Genomic DNA, 18,594 nt, shown 5'->3' on the forward strand with positions numbered 1-18,594 from the left:
GAAATCAGAATGACAGTGTTTATCTGCATTTTGGGAGATGTGTGAGACATAGAATTCACTTAACACGTGGAGTACAGAATGAAGCAGGGCAAAGGCTAAAGGAGTTTTGCCAAGAGAACGCACTGGTAAAAACCCTCTTCCAACCACACAAGAGAAGACTACACATGGACATCACCAGATGGTCAACACCGAAATCAGATCGAGTATATTCTTTGCAGCCGAAGATGGAGAAGCTCTATATAGTCAGCAAAAACAAGACTGGGAGCTGACTGTGGCTCATATCATGAACTCCTTATTGCCAAATTCAGACTTAAATTGAAGAAAGTAGGGAAAACCACTAGACCATTCAGGTATGACCTAAATCAAATCCCTTACAATTATACAGTGGAAGTCACAGATTGAAGGGATTAGATCCGATAGAGTGCCTGAAGAACTATGGACAGAGGTTCATGACATTGTACAGGATGCAGGGATTGAGACCATCCCCAAGAAAAAGAAATGCAAAAAGGCAAAATGGTTGTCTGAGGAGGCCTTACAAATAGCTGAGAAAAGAAGAGAAGTGAAAGACAAAGGAGAAAAGAAAGTTATACCCATCTGAATGCAGAGTTCCAAAGAATAGCAAGGAGAGATAAGAAAGCCTTCCTCAGTGATCAATGCAAAGAAATAGAGGAAAACAGTAGAATGAGAAAGGCTAGAGGTCTCGTCAAGAAAATTAGAGATACCAAGGGAACATTTCATGCAAAGATGGGCACAATCAAGGGCAGAAGCAGTATGGACCTAACAGAAGCAGAAGATATTAAGAAAAGCTGGCAAGAATTATACAAAAAAGATCTTAATGACCCAGATTACCACGATGGTGTGATCACTCACCTAGAGTCAGACATCCTGGAATGAGAAGTCAAGTGGGCTTTAGGAAGCATCACTATGAACAAAGCTAGTGGAGGTGATGGAATTCCAGCTGAGCTATTTCATATCCTAAGATGATGCTGTGAAAATGCTGCACTCAGTATGTCGACAAATTTGGAAAACTCAGCAGTGGCCACAGGACTGGAATAGATCAGTTTTCATTGCAATCCCAAAGAAAGGCAATGCCAAAGAATGTTCAAACTACTGCACAATTGCACTCATCTCACACAGTAGCAAAGTAATGATCAAAAATTTCCAAGCCAGGCTTCAACAGTACATGAACTGAGAACTTCCAGATGTTCAAGGTGGATTTAGAAAAGGCAGAGGAACCAGAGATCAAATTGCCAACATCCGTTGGATCATCACAAAAGCAAGAGAGTTCCAGAAAACATCTGCTTTATTGACTATGCCAAAGCCTTTGACTGTGTTGATCACAACAAACTGTGGAAAATTCTTCAAGAGTTAGAAATACCAGACCACCTTATCTGCCTCCTGAGAAATCTGTTTTTCTTTGCTTGACCCAGGTCAAGAAGTGACAGTTAGAACCAGACATGGAACAACTAACTAGTTCCAAATTGGGAAAGGAGTATGTCAGGGCTGTTTATTGTCACCCTGTTTATTTAACATATATGCAGAGTACATCATGCGAAATGCTGGGCTGGATGAAGCACAAACTGGAATCAAGATTGCCAGGAGAAATATCAATAACTTCAGATACTCAGATGATACCACCTTGAAAGTGAAGAAAAACAAAGAGCCGCTTGATGAAAGTGAAAGAGGAGAGTGAAAAAGGTGGCTTAAAAACCAACATTCAGAACACGAAAATCATGGCATCTGGTCCCATCACTTCATGGCAAATAGATGGGGAACTAATGGAAACAGTGACAGAGTTCATTTTTTGGGCTCCAAAATCACTGCAGATGATGACTGCAGCCATGAAATTAAAAGACACCTGCTGCTTAGAAGAAAAGCTATGACCAACCTAGATAGCATAATAAAAAGCAGAAACATTACTTTGCCAACAAAGGTTCATCTAGTAGTCATGTATGGATATGAGAGTAGGGCCATAAAGAAGGCTGAGCGCCAAAGAATTGATGCTTTTGAACTGTGGTGTTAGAGAAGACTCTTGAGTGTCCCTTGGATGGCAAGGAGATCAAACCAGTCAATCCTAAAGGAAATCAATCCTGAATATTCATTGAAAGGACTGATACTAAAGCTGAAGCTCCAATACTTTGGCCACCTGATTCGAAGAACTGACTCATTGGAAAAGACCCTAGTGCTGGGAAGGATCGAAGGCAGGAGGAGAAAGGGATGACAAAGGATGAGATGATTGGATGGTATCACCGACTTGATAGACAGGAGTTTGAGCAAGCTCTGGGAGTTGGTGATGGATAGGGAAGCCTGGAGAATCCCAGGGATGGGGGAGCCTGGTGGGCTGCCATCTCTGGGGTCGCACAGAGTCGGACACGACTGAAGTGACTTAGCAGCAGCAGGGAAGCCTGGTATGCTGCCATCCATGGGTTCGCAAAGAGTCGGACATGACTGAGTGACTGAACTGAACACAAAATGAGCCTTTAAGACGTGGCATCCCTTTTAGATCTTTAAAGTCATTGATAAAACACCTTTTGAGTGCTTACTTTGAGCTTGGTACTCTGCAATAGTGTTATCTCAGATAATCAGCACTAGTGGTAAAGATTCCACCTGCCAAGGCAGGAGATTCGGGTTCCGTTTCTGTGTCAGGAAGATCCCCTGGAGTAGGAAATGGAAACCCACTCTAGTATTCTTGCCTGAGAAATCGCGTGGACAGAAGAGCCTGGTGGGCTATAGTCCATGGGGTTACAAAGAGTCAGACAGGACTTAGCACACATCCACACCCACACATGTCACAAGAACGGATAATTTACCTCCTTTGTTCTGATGGGTAAACAGAGACTCCCAAGACGTAAAGACCCTTTTCCATTGTGTAGCATGAAGCTTTTTCCAAAGTCCGTCTCTTTCCACTGCAGTATGATGCCTTCTTAGTACCGGTTTTCCATCTTATTTTAGAGAATAGATTGTGCTTATTTTTCTCTAATTTCACTGTCTAACTCCTTTGCTCTACAGTAGGATTCAAGAGTACCTTCTCAGGCTAGATTAATTGTGTCTCTTGTATAGTGCCTTTATAAATTTATAGCTGCATGGGTGGGGAGGACATATGTGCTAAATATCCATAAATTATGTGCCTTGTACGCATCATCATGGCCTCTGCTTTTTATTCCTCATGTGCTACTAATTATACAAACACAAATGCACACACGCCCAACTGAGTTCAGCATCTTTTCACCATACCTTGCTATTTTGAGCACTTTTATTTCCTTTTATAAACAATTGTTTGGCACCTTTATATTCATATCATGTAATTAATGAGAAGTAGCCTAAGAAAATTAAAAGTCATAATTAAAGATTAGAGAAAATGTCACCCTCCTGTCAAACATTACATGTAGGTTGTTAGATGAGGGCTGGCTGCTGGTGTTTGCCTGTGAAATTTGTTTTGCTGAGTAGTTTTTCTTCCATTCAGATGAATGTTGCTCTTGCTTTTATTTTTCTAATACAGGAAGTAGTAACTCCCATTATTGTATTAAGCTGTTTCCTCTCTAAGACACTTTTGCAAGCTCGATCTGTGCGTTTCCTCTGTCATGCTGATCTTACATGTTGTGTGTGCGCTTCCTGAAACCATTTAGGCATTGATGGAAACTATTAGCATGTCAGTGTAACCCTAAGAGAGAAAGATTATTTGGTCTAGGACATTCCCTCCTTCACAGAGAACCTGTCTGTCTTACATGAGGCTGTATCACTTCTAATGGACAGTGATTTTCACAAGCAATTTTAATGAAGGACCTAGAAGGTTTGGGGTTTAGAAACAGAATGCTTTGACATGTTATTTCTGGATATGGATGGGAAGGTGGCATCCATCAGTGATTCAGACTACTTCCATCTGATGTCTGCCTGGTCAGTATAGTCAGCCAGGCCTCTGAGATTCCTTTTGCCTGAGCAGATGTTCGTGTCACACAGAAGATGCTGTCACCTCTGACTTTTAAGGATGCTGCAGGGTTAAGTGTTTTCAGCTGAGTTGTGGACTTGAAAAGAATCTGAAGAATTCACCTCCAACCCCCTGCCCCTAGTTGGGCCTTTGTCATCAAACCTGGGAAAGAGTCATGATTCACCGTGTATGTAGCGTATCCTGAATCGAACAGTCACACCCAGGAACTGATTTTGAGAGAGGAGGGCAGGCATGATTTGTCCTCCACATGTTTCAGAGTTCCTCTCAGCCTCTTTATGTCTTCAATGTGTGCCATCTTTTGTAAGAAACAAGTTCCATATGTGGTAGTGTGTGGTTTTTTCCATTGCTCTGTAGAGGAACCTGTAGCTTAGTTTGGTCTAAGTCTCTTTCTTAATACAAGAGATGCCTTCTGAAAATATTCTAAAATTGATGGTGGTAATAATCGCACAACTGGGACTACACTGAAAACCGTTGAACTGTACACTTTAAATGAGTGAATTGTTGTGCGTGAATTATATAGAGATAATACACACGCATGAGTCCCCTTAGTTCAAAATTCTGATATTTAACAAACAAGCCCATGTGCTCAGTATTCATTTTGCTTATGATTTTACAAACCTTTTCATATTATTCCCCTGAGCCTTAGAATGTCCTAACTAAAGAGCTCTAATTTTTGCAGTTTAACCTTATGTACATTAATTTATCAACCAACAAGTGCATCACAGTACCTCTCTTGAGTGACAACAACCAAATTGTTTTAAGGACAATGGTAATAGTAGAAAGAAAGGAGTGATTGTCATAGGAATTATTAATAATAAATTAAAGCAGCAATTGGAACCGGCCTTTCTGTGGGTGAAGAACAATAGTGACTTAACTGTGATTGTGGTGACAGGGAGCCAACTGTTGAGTCCCTGCTAATGGCCCAGCAGGGGCGGGGGTTGAAAAGAAGGAATAAGTGGTTTACATTACAAAGGGATTGTCTGAGAGCTGCTGGAGTGTGGTCCTGAGGGGAGGTCAGGCTGGAGACAGAAAGGATGATAACCGTGGAGCTGTCAAGGGCATCTCAGGGGCTTAGGCAAGCGCTGTGGCAGCTAGACACGGCTGAGAGGGCCGCCCTGGCCCCGCCAGTGCTGCTGGATACAAAGGAAACGCAGCGAGGAGATAACCGGAGCCAACCGGCAGGCCTGAGCCAGCGTCCCAGCATCTAAAAGCGAGACGTGTAGCCATCGGAGCACTGGCTGGAAATTCTCCTGGCTTCACTTTGACCAGGGTTGAACCACTCTTTGGAGAACAAAACTGCTGGAAGCGGGGTGTGTGTGTGTGTGTGTGTGTGGTGTGTATGAATACAATGCCGTGATTGGCAGCTCAATTGAAAAGAGTAAGTCCTTGACATCTGTTGAACTCCTCCTTGTGGTTGCACATTTCCAAGATACACTTACACATGTGTGCCCAGCTTTTAGCAGACGTTTCTGGGGGCGTGTGTGTGTGCGTATTTAGAGAGAGAGACAGAAAGAGAGAACACCCAGAGTGCAGCCCATATTCCAGTTGCCTCATTTGTCCCAATGCTGCCCTTCACAGCATTTCCCCCTCCAGGCCAGGATCGTGGATTCCATTTAGTTGTTGTGTAGTGGAGAGATGGAAAAAGCAAACGAGCATGAGGAAACTAATGGGGGGGAAATGTTAAGTAGTGAGGAATGTGAGTAAAGGAACAGTCTCCCCGTGTGACCCCTGTTGACCTCTTTATCCAGGTCTCCCGAGACTCTTCCTGTTGCCCCCTACACTACAGCCCAAACAAGCCAAGCTGTTTCTACCTCTTGGCCTCTGCACAGGGGCCCCGTGGTCTCCCGAGCTGCCTGTAGCTGGCTCCTTTGCGCCATTTAGCTCTTAGTTGAAATATCACTTCTAAAAGAGGACATTCCTGCAGACTATGATCAGTCAATTTCTAGCCCACTATTTCAGTTCTCTGCCTGGACCCACCACTTGCTGATAATTTTGTCTGTCTTGTGTGCCATGGATCCCCAGCACCCAAAACAGTACCTGGTCCTTGGTATGTGCTCAAACACTGCTAACTGAGTGTACTACTCTAAATGTCCAGGAATAAGGAATCGTTAAAAATGATGGCAGCGCTTTTTGGCTGTAGTTTATGCAAGAAAATGCTTCAGAACCCTAATCAGGGGACATAGATTGAAAGAGAATCTAGAAATTGACAAATGAACACACATTTATATTTTTAATTCAATATTAGTGTTTAAGATATAAAATCTTTCTTACATTCTGCACTGTAATTGCTTTGAACATGAAATGTCTACATAAATTGGTTAAGAGGACATCTCTGCTCTACGAAATATCTACTATACAAAATAAAAATATCTACTATACAAACAAGGATTCCAATTATGTAAGTAGATGAGTATGAAAATAATCAGAAAGGAAATATATTAAAATAGTAACACAGTTTTAGGGAAATGGAATTATGAATAATTTTTCCTTTTTTCACTTTCCAAACATTCTACATGTGGTTTTGTCATTTTTCTAATTTAAAAAATATTTTTAAGAAACAAAACCTAATATAAAATGTGTATAATGAAATATTAATAAGACTGTATGTATCTACAGTTTGGAGATGGGCTGACTTTCTTGAATTTGGCGTGCTCAGTGAATGAGGCTTAATGGAAAATGGTAATAACTGGTCTGGGCTTTGCAAAAGCTGATAGGACTTTGAGTATAAACAGGTAGATAAAGAGAGTTTTTTAGACTTCCCTGGTGGCTCAGCGTAAAGAATCCACCGCTAATGCAGTTCAATCCCTGGGTCTGGAAGATCCCCTGGTGAAGGGAGTGGCAACCCGCTCCAGTATTCTTGCCTGGAGAATCCCATGGACAGGGGAGCTTGGCCAGCTCCAGTCCATGGGGTCACAAAGAGTAGTACACAACTCTTTGTTGTTAGCGACTAAACAACAACAACAAAAATAAAGAGCTTTTTAGGTTAAAGCAGCAGAATGAGCAAAGATTGGAAGAGAGCAACTTGCACACAGGAGACCAGGAGGGGAGAAGCCTAATTGAATGGAAAGTCTCTTGTGGTTGGTGGGAAGGCATTTGGAAGAGTAGGATAGGAACACATTTTAGAAGATCTTAAAACTTGCTCACGGAAGTTTAGAAATGGAAAGAAAGAAGAAAGTACTGGGTTTGTGAGAAAAAGAGTAACATGATGACCTGGGCATTATAGGAAAATTATTCTGGCAGGAGGGGTGACACCAGCATCCCTCTGATGCCCATGAAAAGTGAAAGTGTTAGTCGCTCAGTCGTGTCTGACTCTTTGCAACCCCATGGACGGTAGCCCACCAGATTTCTTTCCCATGGGATTCTCCAGGCAAGAATACTGGAACGGGTTGCCACTTCCTCTCCAGGAGATCTTCCCGGCCCAGGGATCAAACCTGGGTCTCCTGCATTGCAGGCAGATTCTTTACCATCTGAGCCACCAGGGAAGCCATAGCAGACTCCAAAATCAATCCCAGCTCTGCTCTGCCGAGACTCAGCCTTCAAACCATCTTCACCCAGCCCTCTGGTCATCCATTGGTGAATGAGAAGTAATTGCCTCCTCTGTGTGTGTGTCACGCTAGAAAAGTGAAGGATGAGAACGAGGGAGACGGGAACAGAGAGGTGAAGACCCAAAGGATGAGGACTTGGATTTTGATAGTTATAAGAATACAAGCAGGATAAGTGTCTTGAGATACTTCCTTGGTGTTTGAATTATAATTAGGGCCAGAAATAGAGATCTTTTGTGTAACTCAGCATTCGGTTGCTAACAGGAATGTTTTGCTTTTTCAGGCTTTGTCATTGGTGTACAGTTCCTAGGCACTTGCTTTTTTAAAAACAAAAACAAAAACAAAAATTTTCCTTAAATATTTAATAAATTTTAAGAACAGTCACTCAAAGAAATTATTTGCCAAAACAAGATTCTCACCCGTTCTTAATCTATGAAGATTTAGATGTATCTTCTCTGTCCACTTGTGGGAGTTAACTTATCAGAATATGTTAAGCCACTATTTTGAGTTTAAAAAAAAAAAAGGGTGGGGCGGGGAGGGGAAGGGGAGTTTGTTTGCTCTTTTTTTTTTAATAAGCTGTTTTAGATTGCAAAATAGCAAACAAAATTAAAAATAAAATTGCCTCATCTTTGAGGGAGAGCAGACTTCTGTTCTGTCAGTGTGTGGGCTGCAGACAGAACAGAGTGTTTATCTTAGCTGCATGTTAAAGATGGAAAATAAAGTTAGCAATTGCCAACAGGCCTTCTTCTGAATAACTTATCACAAAAGGGAAAACATAAATCTAGTGACAAAACAACTCTCCTTTACAAGCTCATATTTCTTGGATGGGTCCGAGAACATAAAATTTCATTCCTGTTGACTTCGTTGGTTCAAGGTTAACCTTCCTAAACGTCCCATTTAAGGTTTGATGACTGGGTCCAGTGGCAGTTGAGTGTTTAACTGATGTTTCTTTTGCTTTTGTTTTCTTTCCCATTATCACAATCAAGAGCTTACAAGACCCTATGAGGAAACTGGTGGAGAAAGAAGAAAAAAAGAGGATCGCCCAGCAGGAAAGTGCAGAGGCCGTGGCGGAGGAGCCAAGTCAGTAAGTAACCGCTCCTTAACTTGGCAAACCTTCCTTCCCACAGCTAAGGGTTCGCCTCCCTCCCTGGCCGAGTCTGCTGGGGTCGCTGGCACAGGGTGATGGCTTTCCTTCCTCAGTTCTCAGAGTAGATGTACTAAAACAGAGGCCAGACTCCTCCCCACACATATTCCTCTAGGCAGGGACCCACCTGTCCCGATAAGAGACCCATACCCGGGGTCTTTAGGAAGGGCGGCTTGAGAGGACTTGACTGGGGCCAAAGAGGCAGGAGTGCCCGGGGCTCCTGGCCTGAGCCCCAGGCTCGCACTCTCTGGGGTGCCTGGACCCTGTCTGTTCCTCTTGTCACCATCAGTTTTGAGGGCCTGTCCCAAATGGGAAATCCCCGGCTTCTCACTCACAGAAGGAAATAACCCATGAACTTGCTTCACAACAAGTATAGCCCTCTGGGGTTCTCCAACACAAGTATCGGGTTTTGGCGTTTTGTTTTCTACATACAGACCTTCCGTTTTCTCTTCTGTGAAGCAGAGAGCAGCTTTGAGGGTAGGAAGTGACTCTCCATCTTGATTTCTTGCCTCTTTGTAGAGAAGGCACCTCCAGTCATTTTAAATACTTTGAAAGATGAACTTTTCCACATACATGGTGCATAATTCCTAACCTCATACAGCAAGGAGGAGGTTTCAGTGTGAACCTATGCTTTTTCTGGTGAGGTGTCACAGCCCGTGAGAACCGGCTGACCTGGGAAGGCAAAGGAGTTCTCCTGACCTCCATTCACTCTTCACTGTCCACACAAAAAAGTTTAGATGACAATCTTGTGGTAACACAGGCTTACATTTCTACTGGGTTTCAAAATAAGTTCAGATAGATCTTTTTTGTCCAGCAGAAATATTTGCTGCCTGTAGTGGCCCTCTGTAATTTTAAAGCGAATACGAGAAAATGTGTTTTTTGCAAAACAAAGACAATTTTTTATTGTAGGAACAACTATAGAATGTGGTCTGAATCTAGTACAGTTGACTCTTAGTAATGGTAATCTGGGCTTCCCGGGTGGCTCAGATGGTAAAGACTCTGCCTGCCATGCAGGAGACCTGGGTTTGATTCCTGGGTCGGGAAGATTCCCTGGAGAAAGGAATAGCAGTCCACTCCAGTATTCTTACCTGGAAAATTCTACGAACAGAGGAGCTTGACAGGCTATGGGTGACACAGAATCTGACAGGACTGAGCAACTAACACACAATGGTAATCTAACTGCCATTTAGTGAACACCTGCTGCTGCTGCTGCTGCTAAGTCGCTTCAGTCGTGTTCGACTTTGTGCGACCCCAAAGACAGCAGACCACCAGGCTCCTCCGTCCCTGGGATTCTCCAGGCAAGAACACTGGAGTGGGGTGCCATTTCCTTCTCCAATGCATGGAAGTGAAAAAATAAAGTGAAGTCGCTCAGTCGTGTCTGACTCCTAGCGACCCCATGGACTGCAGCCCACCAGGCCCTTCCGTCCATGGGATTTTCCAGGCAAGAGTACTGGAGTGAACACCTACCGTGTACTAAACACAATGTCAGGTGTTCTCTTCATGTCATCTCAGCTCATTCTCATGATGCCCCTCCGTGTGATCAAGGTAGGCTTTTCCCTGTTGTGTTAATGATGGAAGCGAGGCTCAGAGAGGTTAAAGGTCTGCCCACAGCCCCTGGATAGTAAGGGGCGGGGCCTGGAGTGAGTCCTGGTGCCTTCTTTTCACTTGGTGTTACTGCAATTAAAATAAAGCATTAACTTTTACTCAGAGAGGAAGAACCACCCAAGATGGTGTTGATTGGTTTTAATTAATTTCATATTTATTCATTATTTTAGTACTTCCTCTTTAAAGCTCAAGAAGTATAACCCAGTAACCATTTTAATGACATTGAAAATTTCCTAAGAATTTTGTTCAGAAATGGTAGGTAAAGTGAACCACTGTGCTAGGAGGGAGGTTCAGAGACACCGGCTGGACCTCAGGACCGTGAAGTGATCCTGCCCATGAGTAGTCAGAGTTCAGTAGGCAACAGTCTTGTGAATTTGAGAGTGATCCTGCTGTTAGCCTTATGTACAGTAATTTAGCTAAACTCCTGAGGTGTCTTCTTCTGTAACTACAGAATCAGAATAAACACTCACTTGTCCATCAGTTTTTTAACTGTGTTTTTAAAAATGATAGTAATTACCTATCTTTGTTATACCTAAGTACCCACTTGGATATTTATGGAATATGTGCCTTAGCATGAAACTAAATCCAGATGTTAAGATACTACTAACTACCTTTAGTACAGGGACAGGAGAAAGTCAGCAAATTTATTTCTTCTTCCAAACATGTATAGCATGTAAATGGCTATATGTTCATATTTTATGTGTGTGTAAGTACAATAATAGATATTGTACATAAAATCTGACTCTGTCATAAGTATGACATTTTCAGAACAATATTACTAAACTTTGTTTTTTAATTTTAAGGTTAATTTCACTAGAGGATGAAAACCAGCACAAGGAATCCTCTAGTTTTAAGAGTAAGTTTCGATTTTTTTTTTTTTTTTTTTCAGAATTGCTTCTGAAATACTACTGCACAATAGCCGACTCATTTTCTTTTCTGTCAAACTCCTTCTAGACCTTTTTATTTCCAACTGAAAAAAATTATGTATTTACTTTCCTTCTTGAGAGTTTAAAGTTCAAATATCAGTGCTGTTGACCCCATAGTATTATGGAGAGAGGCTGTGTATTTTGAACGAAAAAACAGCCATCATTAGTCATTTCAGCAGCAGCCTGTTAGGGGGGCATCACAACTGAGACTCGACAGAGAGCTGTTTGCTTTACAACAGGTGATAACGTTGCTGCGTTACCATTACGAGCTGTAGCTGACGTTTGGGCTGTGGAGACGGTCGTGATGAGATCACATAATGACATTGGGGGGGTTTGATTTCCACTGTGTCACGGGGTGGGTGCTGGCCCTTGTTGGGAATCCGATGGGAGGGCTCGGACTCTGCTCTTCAGGTGGTTCCTGGGCCTGCTCTGTACTAGTGATCCGATGGGAGGGCTCGGACTCTGCTCTTCCAGGTGGCTCCTGGGCCTGCTCTGTACTAGTGAAGTGTAAAAGCAAAGTGTTAGTCTCTCAGTCTTGTCCAGCTCTCTGTGAGCCCCTGGACTGTAGCGCGCCAGGCTCCTCCTCGCTGAGTGACCCCAGATGCCTGGGGCACACTGACCCTCCTCTGATCCTGAGGGATCACAGCGCTTGTGACCCAGACACTGTGCTGGGCAGGGCTTGTCAGCAATCCCTGCCTCCTGCCTTTATAGCCTGCTCTTTTATCGGCAGTTCTCTCATAAGGAGCACAGGGTCGGGTTGAGTGTGATGGAACTCACGGGATGGAAAACTGAGTCTTTCACTGGGACTCGAATCCTTGGAGATGAAGGGACCAGTCTTATATAGTGGGGAGAGATCTGAAATGACCTCAAGTGCCCGTTCAGCCTGGCCCTCCCAGGACACATCTGCCTCCGCTCTGCTCCGTCATCTCCCGGAGACCAGACAGGCAGAGTACACCCTGGAATCCCCCCTCCCTTCCATCTTTTTCCCCAGGCTTTGTCTTCCTTCCATCTTTCTTCCTACTTTTCCAACCACGTCGCCTGCTTTATTCTCCTTCTTCTCCCATTTGACTGCTTCGTTTGCTTTTCCTCATCTGTCTTTGAACAGGAAAAACAAACTGTCACCGTTCTGCCTCCGCAGCTTGACTTCCTGTCATCCTTTCATACTTGTTTGCCTTCCCTTATGCACGACTTTGTTCATTTGTTCAGCACACGTTTGTCTGTGGCGGGCTCTGGGTGTTCAGTGGTAGATCCTTCCAACATGGGGCGAACTATTACACAAGTTACTGGGTAACTCCAACTCGAGTGAGAGCTACAAGGGCTGTTTACAGGTATTTGTGATTGGGAGCCCTCACCTGTTTGAGGGCATCGGGGAATTATCTCAGTCAAGGCTATTGCAAGACCTGTCAAAGCAAAAGAAACAGCCTGAGTGAAGACTGTGAGCCAGGGAGAACCAGGAGAAGGTCCGAGAAACAAGGTCCTAAGCATGAGGGAAGGAGGGAGGAAGTGGTAGAAGAAGGCAGAGAGGCAGGCTAGCCATGTAAGAGTTCTCTGAACAGTATTGATCCACACCACCAACCTCAGGATCATGCAAGGCCTGTAGCCTGAAACCTGTGGGAATCTTTAGTTGAACAGGAAAATTTTAGTTTTGTGGAAGCACGAAACTCCAGTTTATTATGTTTGTATTCAAGGCATTTATACAACATGTGACAACACAGGGCATGCAGTTTTCCCTTTGTGCACTATATTCACTTGCCTGTGGGAGTTGCATAATATTTTGAGATTGTACCTGTCGATCACCCTGTTTCATAGATACATAGAATGGAAGCCATTATAAAGAAGTGCCATCTGCCTTTTATTCTGGGACTTGTAGAAAGTCTAATGTACATATGAGCAAACCAAGTTTTAAGGCTGTGCTGTTGTGTACACACACTTTATTGGGCAGAAGGGAAAAAGAGTTCCTACATGTTCCTTGCCCCCGCACATGTATAGACACCTCCATTAGCAACATCCCCCACCAGGGTAAATAATCAGTGAGCCAGCATTGACATATCATTATTACTCAGGTTCCATAGTTTACATTAGATGTTGTACAGTATGTAGGTGTTCACAAAGGTATAATGGCACATATCCATCATTACAGTATCATGCAGAGTGGTTTCACTGTCCCAGAAATCCCCTGTGACTTCACCTATTCGTCTTCCCCTCCCCCAAACTCTAGCAACCGCTGGTCTTCTCACTGTCGCCATTGTTTGGCTTTTCCCAGAATGTCATATGGTTGGAATCCTGCTGTGTAGCCTTTACAGGTTGGCTTCTTTCACCCAGTAATCTGCCCTTTTATTTTAGCCAGGCCATGTGACTGAGGTTCATTAGCCCCAGCAATTTGTCGTTGGGTACTTAAGTCACACATGTGTCCCTGGAAGGAGAATTGTTAGATCAGTGGCATATAGTTTTTCTACCAAACAAATCAAGGATTCAGGGCAGTTAATTCGGCGTTCATTGAGAGCCAGTTGCTTGAGTAAAATGTCAGCTGAGGACCCCTGCTCCTGCCTGAGGGAGTTTTCAGATACATTTGTTCCTGAAGCATGTGCTTACCTTATACCACGTTAGTATATGAACTCCACACCTTTCTGAAGTGGTGATAACCAAATGCATGTGTTTTATTTACAGCCGAAGATAGAAAAAGTGTTTTATCTGCCTTAGACAAAAGCTCTACACATAATGCATGCTCAGGTAATCCAGATTAAGGAAAACAACTCAATTTTAGTAATTTGACTCAAACTCCTTACAAAATGAAACTGACATAATTTTCTTTTCTTTCTTCTCCTCTAATGAATCTGTAGATGAACTTTTAGACATGAAACCCGAGGAAGGTGGTAAGATTTATGCATTTCTTTGGGGTTACAGTTTTTTAAAATATTTTAAATACTATGGTTACATGGAGGCAAATGCAATTTTTATCTTTTGAATAGCTTTGCATTCCCAAGCAATTGTTTTTAGGTAACTGCCATTTGTCTTTATAAAGTGAAGTAAAAGTTGCTCAGTTGTGTCTAACTCTTTGCAACCCCATGAATAGTAGCCTGCCAGGCTCCTCTGTCCATGGGATTCTCCAGGCAAGAATACTGGAGTGGGTTGCCATTCCCTTCTCCAGGGGATCTTCCCAACCCAGGGGTCAAACCCAGGTCTCCTGCATTGGAGGGAGATTCCTTACCATCTGAGCCACAAGGGAAGGCCAAGTGACTTTAAATATCCTCATGCACAAAGAGTATGTGCAGATCCGTTATCATTATAATGTTCAAACCAGTAAAGCTAAAAGGTGCTACGTCAGAGATTGTATGCGGGAGTAGAAAAAACATGGCTTTCAGAATCAGACAGACCTGACTTTTGAATATGGTTCTCTTATAAATAATCTCTATGGCCTTAAGTAACTTGCTTCATCCTTAAACTCTTTTAGCCTCAGTTATTCTCATTTGTAAATTGGAACCCGTAGCAACAGTCTTGCTGGGTTACTCTCAGGTTCGAAGATCAAGTATGCAAAGGGTCTTTCATATCTCTGACACAGGGACACTCTCTAAATGGTAAGCAGTTGAGATGTGGGATTAGAAATGTTGCCCTGCTGGGACTTCCCTGACAGTCAGTGGTTAAGACTCTGAGCTTCCACTGTAGGGGGGCATGGGTTCAATTCCTGGTTGGGGAACTAAGACCCCACATGCAGCACATAGCATGGCCAAAAATAAACAAATAAATAAATAGATTATAAATTATGAGTTTATGTAATTTTCAAAAAAAAATCTAATTATGAAAAAAATAAAAAGAAATATTGCCATGCTGATGCACAGTGCTCATCTTCACTGAGCCTTACTTAAATGCAAAGGGAGAGCTTGCTGGCTAGGTAGGCCCCACATCCCAGTCCCCAGACCCAAAAGTCATTTACTGCGTCGCCCCTCAAGGAGATTCCACAACTGTGGGTCTGGATGAGACATGCCTAGTTTTAAGTGATCCCAAGAAATTGAGTGTTTTCAGCTTGCTCATAGCATTTGCTTTTCATCCTACCAAGAGTCTCCTCCTGATTTACCATGGGTCCAAAATATCCCTGAGATTGTCATCCAAATTCTAGAGTATCTCTTGCCCCAGGGGGTTGGCATACAGTCTGCCCTGGACTGACAGGTTTCTTTCAGGACTAGAAGTGGGCCAAGATATCCTGATGGCCCCAGTTACCTAGGGCTGACAACTTTCTCTATCCAGTCTTTGCTTGATTTGGATTTAGTTCCCAGAGTGTGAGAGGAGAGAGTCTGGGAAACAGAGGTCATTGGTTAAAGATTTTTTTCAAAATTGGAAAGGCAACAAAACTCTAGCATTAAGTTTCCAGGGCTTAGAAAAAGAGTTTCCAGGGCTAAGGAATATAAACTTCAGTGCAGAAACCTGCTTTCCTTATTAATTTTTCACTCCACCATGCAATATTTCATGAAGGTCCATGTGTATTTTATCAGAATGTCTACTTATTTGTGAATGTTGAAATCACATAAGATTATGAAAGTAAAAAAGCAAGTAATAATGCAGATTGCCATTACATGGCCTATGTTTTCATAAAATCATTTCTCCCTTGGCTTAAGGATAGAATTTTGATGAAATAAAGGTGTTTTCAAATAAATTAATTTTTGGAGGAGGAAATAGTTCAGTCTTACAAACTGAGATAAAGATAATAATGTAACAAGTAATAGGTACCTCCTACCTAGTTTTAGCAAGTCTTAACAGTTAACGAATTATTCATACATAAGCTTCAACTTATTTTGATAGGAATATGATTTCTCTTATTCCAAACCTCTTGTTTATATAGCTTGTCCTTTGTTTTTATTATCTCCTACTTAATTTCATTATTTTAATAAGCATAATTTTTGAGTAGGTGGTGTGTTCACATTAGTGCAAAAAACAAAATGATAATAAAAACATATACAGGAAAAAAACAAACCTCTCGCCCACATTACTGCTACCCACCCTCCTCTCTGTTCCAACACTCCCTCCCGTCTTGCATCCCTGCAGTGTTTCTTTCCAGAAATACAAGCACATTTGAGTCCACAGTCTCATGTTTCCCCACTTCTTCCCAAAAAATATTCTTGCTTTTGGATTTTGATTTTTTTTTTAACTTGGTCATAGCAGTACATGGCTAACCCAGTAGCCATGCATTTCTTCTCAGAATTTAGTCAGAAATGCTCCTTTCCAAGATACAGTCATGAGCTTCTTCCATCCCATGGGCCAAGATTCACTGGAATAAGATTGCTATCTTTCTCCTTATTTAAAACTACTTCCACACCTCGTTGGTTTAAAGGTACAATCTTTGTTTCGTCGAATTGCAGCTCATAGGCTTTTTTTTGAGCACTCAATTTAATTCTGAAGATAAAGAAATGAACGTGCTCTTCCTCAAACTGTGTACTCATTCTCAGGCAGAAAAATGTATTTACAAATTTTCTTGGTTAAATGCAGTTTGACATAATTTCTCCTTTCCCTGTATCACTGCCAGCCCACAAAGCCCTCCTTGAGTCATGAGCCATTCTTTCCCTCTATCCGCTTCTTCTGCATCTGCAGCCCCTGGGGTAGCATCAGCTTAAAAATTAACACAGCCCCAAGTATAAAAGTATTCCCTCAGTGTACAAAGAACTTGAGGTGATGGAAGAAGAGAATGCTCTTAATTAGTTGACTTCCAAATATGTGCCCTTTGGAAAACTGCCAGAAGAACCAAATCTCAATTTAAAATGCTGGTTGTAGTATGTGAGACATTAAACAATCAAGAGTTAAAAAGAGCTTAATCCAGGGAAGGCTGACTTTATAGGCCTGGTGGTGGGGCTGTAAGCTCTAGCACCCTGCTGCATGGGGGCCCGTTCACTCTCAGTGGTGATTCTGTTCAACAGGCAGTCCTGGTGCAATGTTGTCAGAGAGCAGACCACTTCTGACAACAGCAAGGACACAATTCCCCAGGAACCATGGCCCAGAAAATCACTCTGACTCAGTGTCATAGTGAAATGTGTTTTCTCCTACTAAATAGATAATGAAATTAGAAGATGCTTGCTCCTTGGAAGAAAAGCTATGACAAACCTAGACAGCATATTAAAAAGCAGAGATAACAATTTGCCAACAAAGGTCCATTAGTCAAAGCTGTGGTTTTTTCAGTGGTCATTTATGGATGTGAGAGTTGGACCATAAAGAAGGCTGAGCACCAAAGAATTGATAGTTTCAAATTGTGGTGCTGGAGAAGACTCTTGAAAGTCCCTTGGACTGCAAGGAGATCCAACCAGTCAATCCTGAAGGAAATCAACTCTGTGTATTCACTCTAAGGATTGATGCTGAGGCTGAAGCTCCAATACTTTGGCCACCTGATGCGAAGAGCTGACTCATTGGAAAAGACCCTGATGCTGGGAAAGATTGAGGGCAGGAGGAGAAGGGGACGACAGAGGATGAGGTGGTTAGATGGCATCACTGACCCAATGGACATAAGTCTGAACAAACTCCAGGAGATGGTGAAGGACAAGAAAGCCTGGCGTGCTGCAGTTAATGGAGTTGCAAAGAGTCAGACACGAGTTAATGACTGAACAACAACAAATACATAATGTAATGGAAAACCAATATTTGGCCAGTTTATACACACGTTTCAAGTGAAGAAGAAACTGAGTTACAGTTTGAAATACTTGGAAGTGGCTCTGAAATCACCTTGTGACCACATGTGATGATCCTTAGCCTCAATTCATAGGTTATAACAGGTAGAACTTCCAGATGTTCAAGCTGGTTTTAGAAAAGACAAAGGAACCAGAGATCAAATTGCCAACATCCGCTGGATCACCGAAAAAGCAAGAGGGTTCCAGAAAAACATCTATTTCTGCTTTATTGACTATGCCAAAGCCTTTGACTGTGTGGATCACAATAAACTGTGGAAAATTATGAAAGAGATGGGAATACCAGACCACCTGACCTGCCCCTTGAGAAACCTATATGCAGGTCAGTAAGCAACAGTTAGAACTGGACATGGAACAACAGACTGGTTCCAAATAGGAAAAGGAGTACATCAAGGCTGTATATTGTCACCCTGCTTATTTAACTTATATGCAGAGTACATCATGAGAAATGCTGGGCTGGAAGAAGCACAAGCTGAAATCAAGATTATCAGGAGACATATCAATAACCTCAGATATGCAGATGACACCACCCTTATGGCAGAAAGTGAAGAGGAACTAAAAAGCCTCTTGATGAAAGTGAAAGAGGAGAGTGAAAAAGTTGGCTTAAAGCTCAACATGCAGAAAACGAAGATCATGCCATCTGGTCCCATCACTTCATGGGAAATAGATGGGGACACAGTGGAAACAGTGTCAAACTTTATTTTTCTGTGCTCCAAAATCACTGCAGATGGTGACTGCAGCCATGAAATTAAAAGACACTTACTCCTTG

The 18,594-nt window shown here is 42.5% G+C and overlaps 1 protein-coding gene across 3 annotated transcripts in view; it reads left to right on the top strand.

Moving 5' to 3' along the window:
• Positions 1 to 18,594, top strand: part of ICA1 (islet cell autoantigen 1, 69kDa) — a 138,405-nt gene that overhangs the window by 95,249 nt on the left and 24,562 nt on the right. For 2 of the 3 annotated variants that reach the window (XM_010839716.1, XM_010839717.1), the window contains exons 8-11: positions 8,475 to 8,572; positions 11,041 to 11,093; positions 13,831 to 13,893; positions 14,004 to 14,036. In XM_010839716.1, the coding sequence (XP_010838018.1) occupies positions 8,475 to 8,572; positions 11,041 to 11,093; positions 13,831 to 13,893; positions 14,004 to 14,036 (247 nt within the window). The remainder of the gene's footprint in view (positions 1 to 8,474; positions 8,573 to 11,040; positions 11,094 to 13,830; positions 13,894 to 14,003; positions 14,037 to 18,594) is intronic. The other variant, XM_010839718.1, reaches the window with a different exon arrangement.

The sequence above is a fragment of the Bison bison genome, unplaced genomic scaffold, assembly GCF_000754665.1.
Source record: "Bison bison bison isolate TAMUID 2011002044 unplaced genomic scaffold, Bison_UMD1.0 scf7180017864134, whole genome shotgun sequence".
Classification (NCBI taxonomy): Eukaryota; Metazoa; Chordata; class Mammalia; order Artiodactyla; family Bovidae; genus Bison; species Bison bison.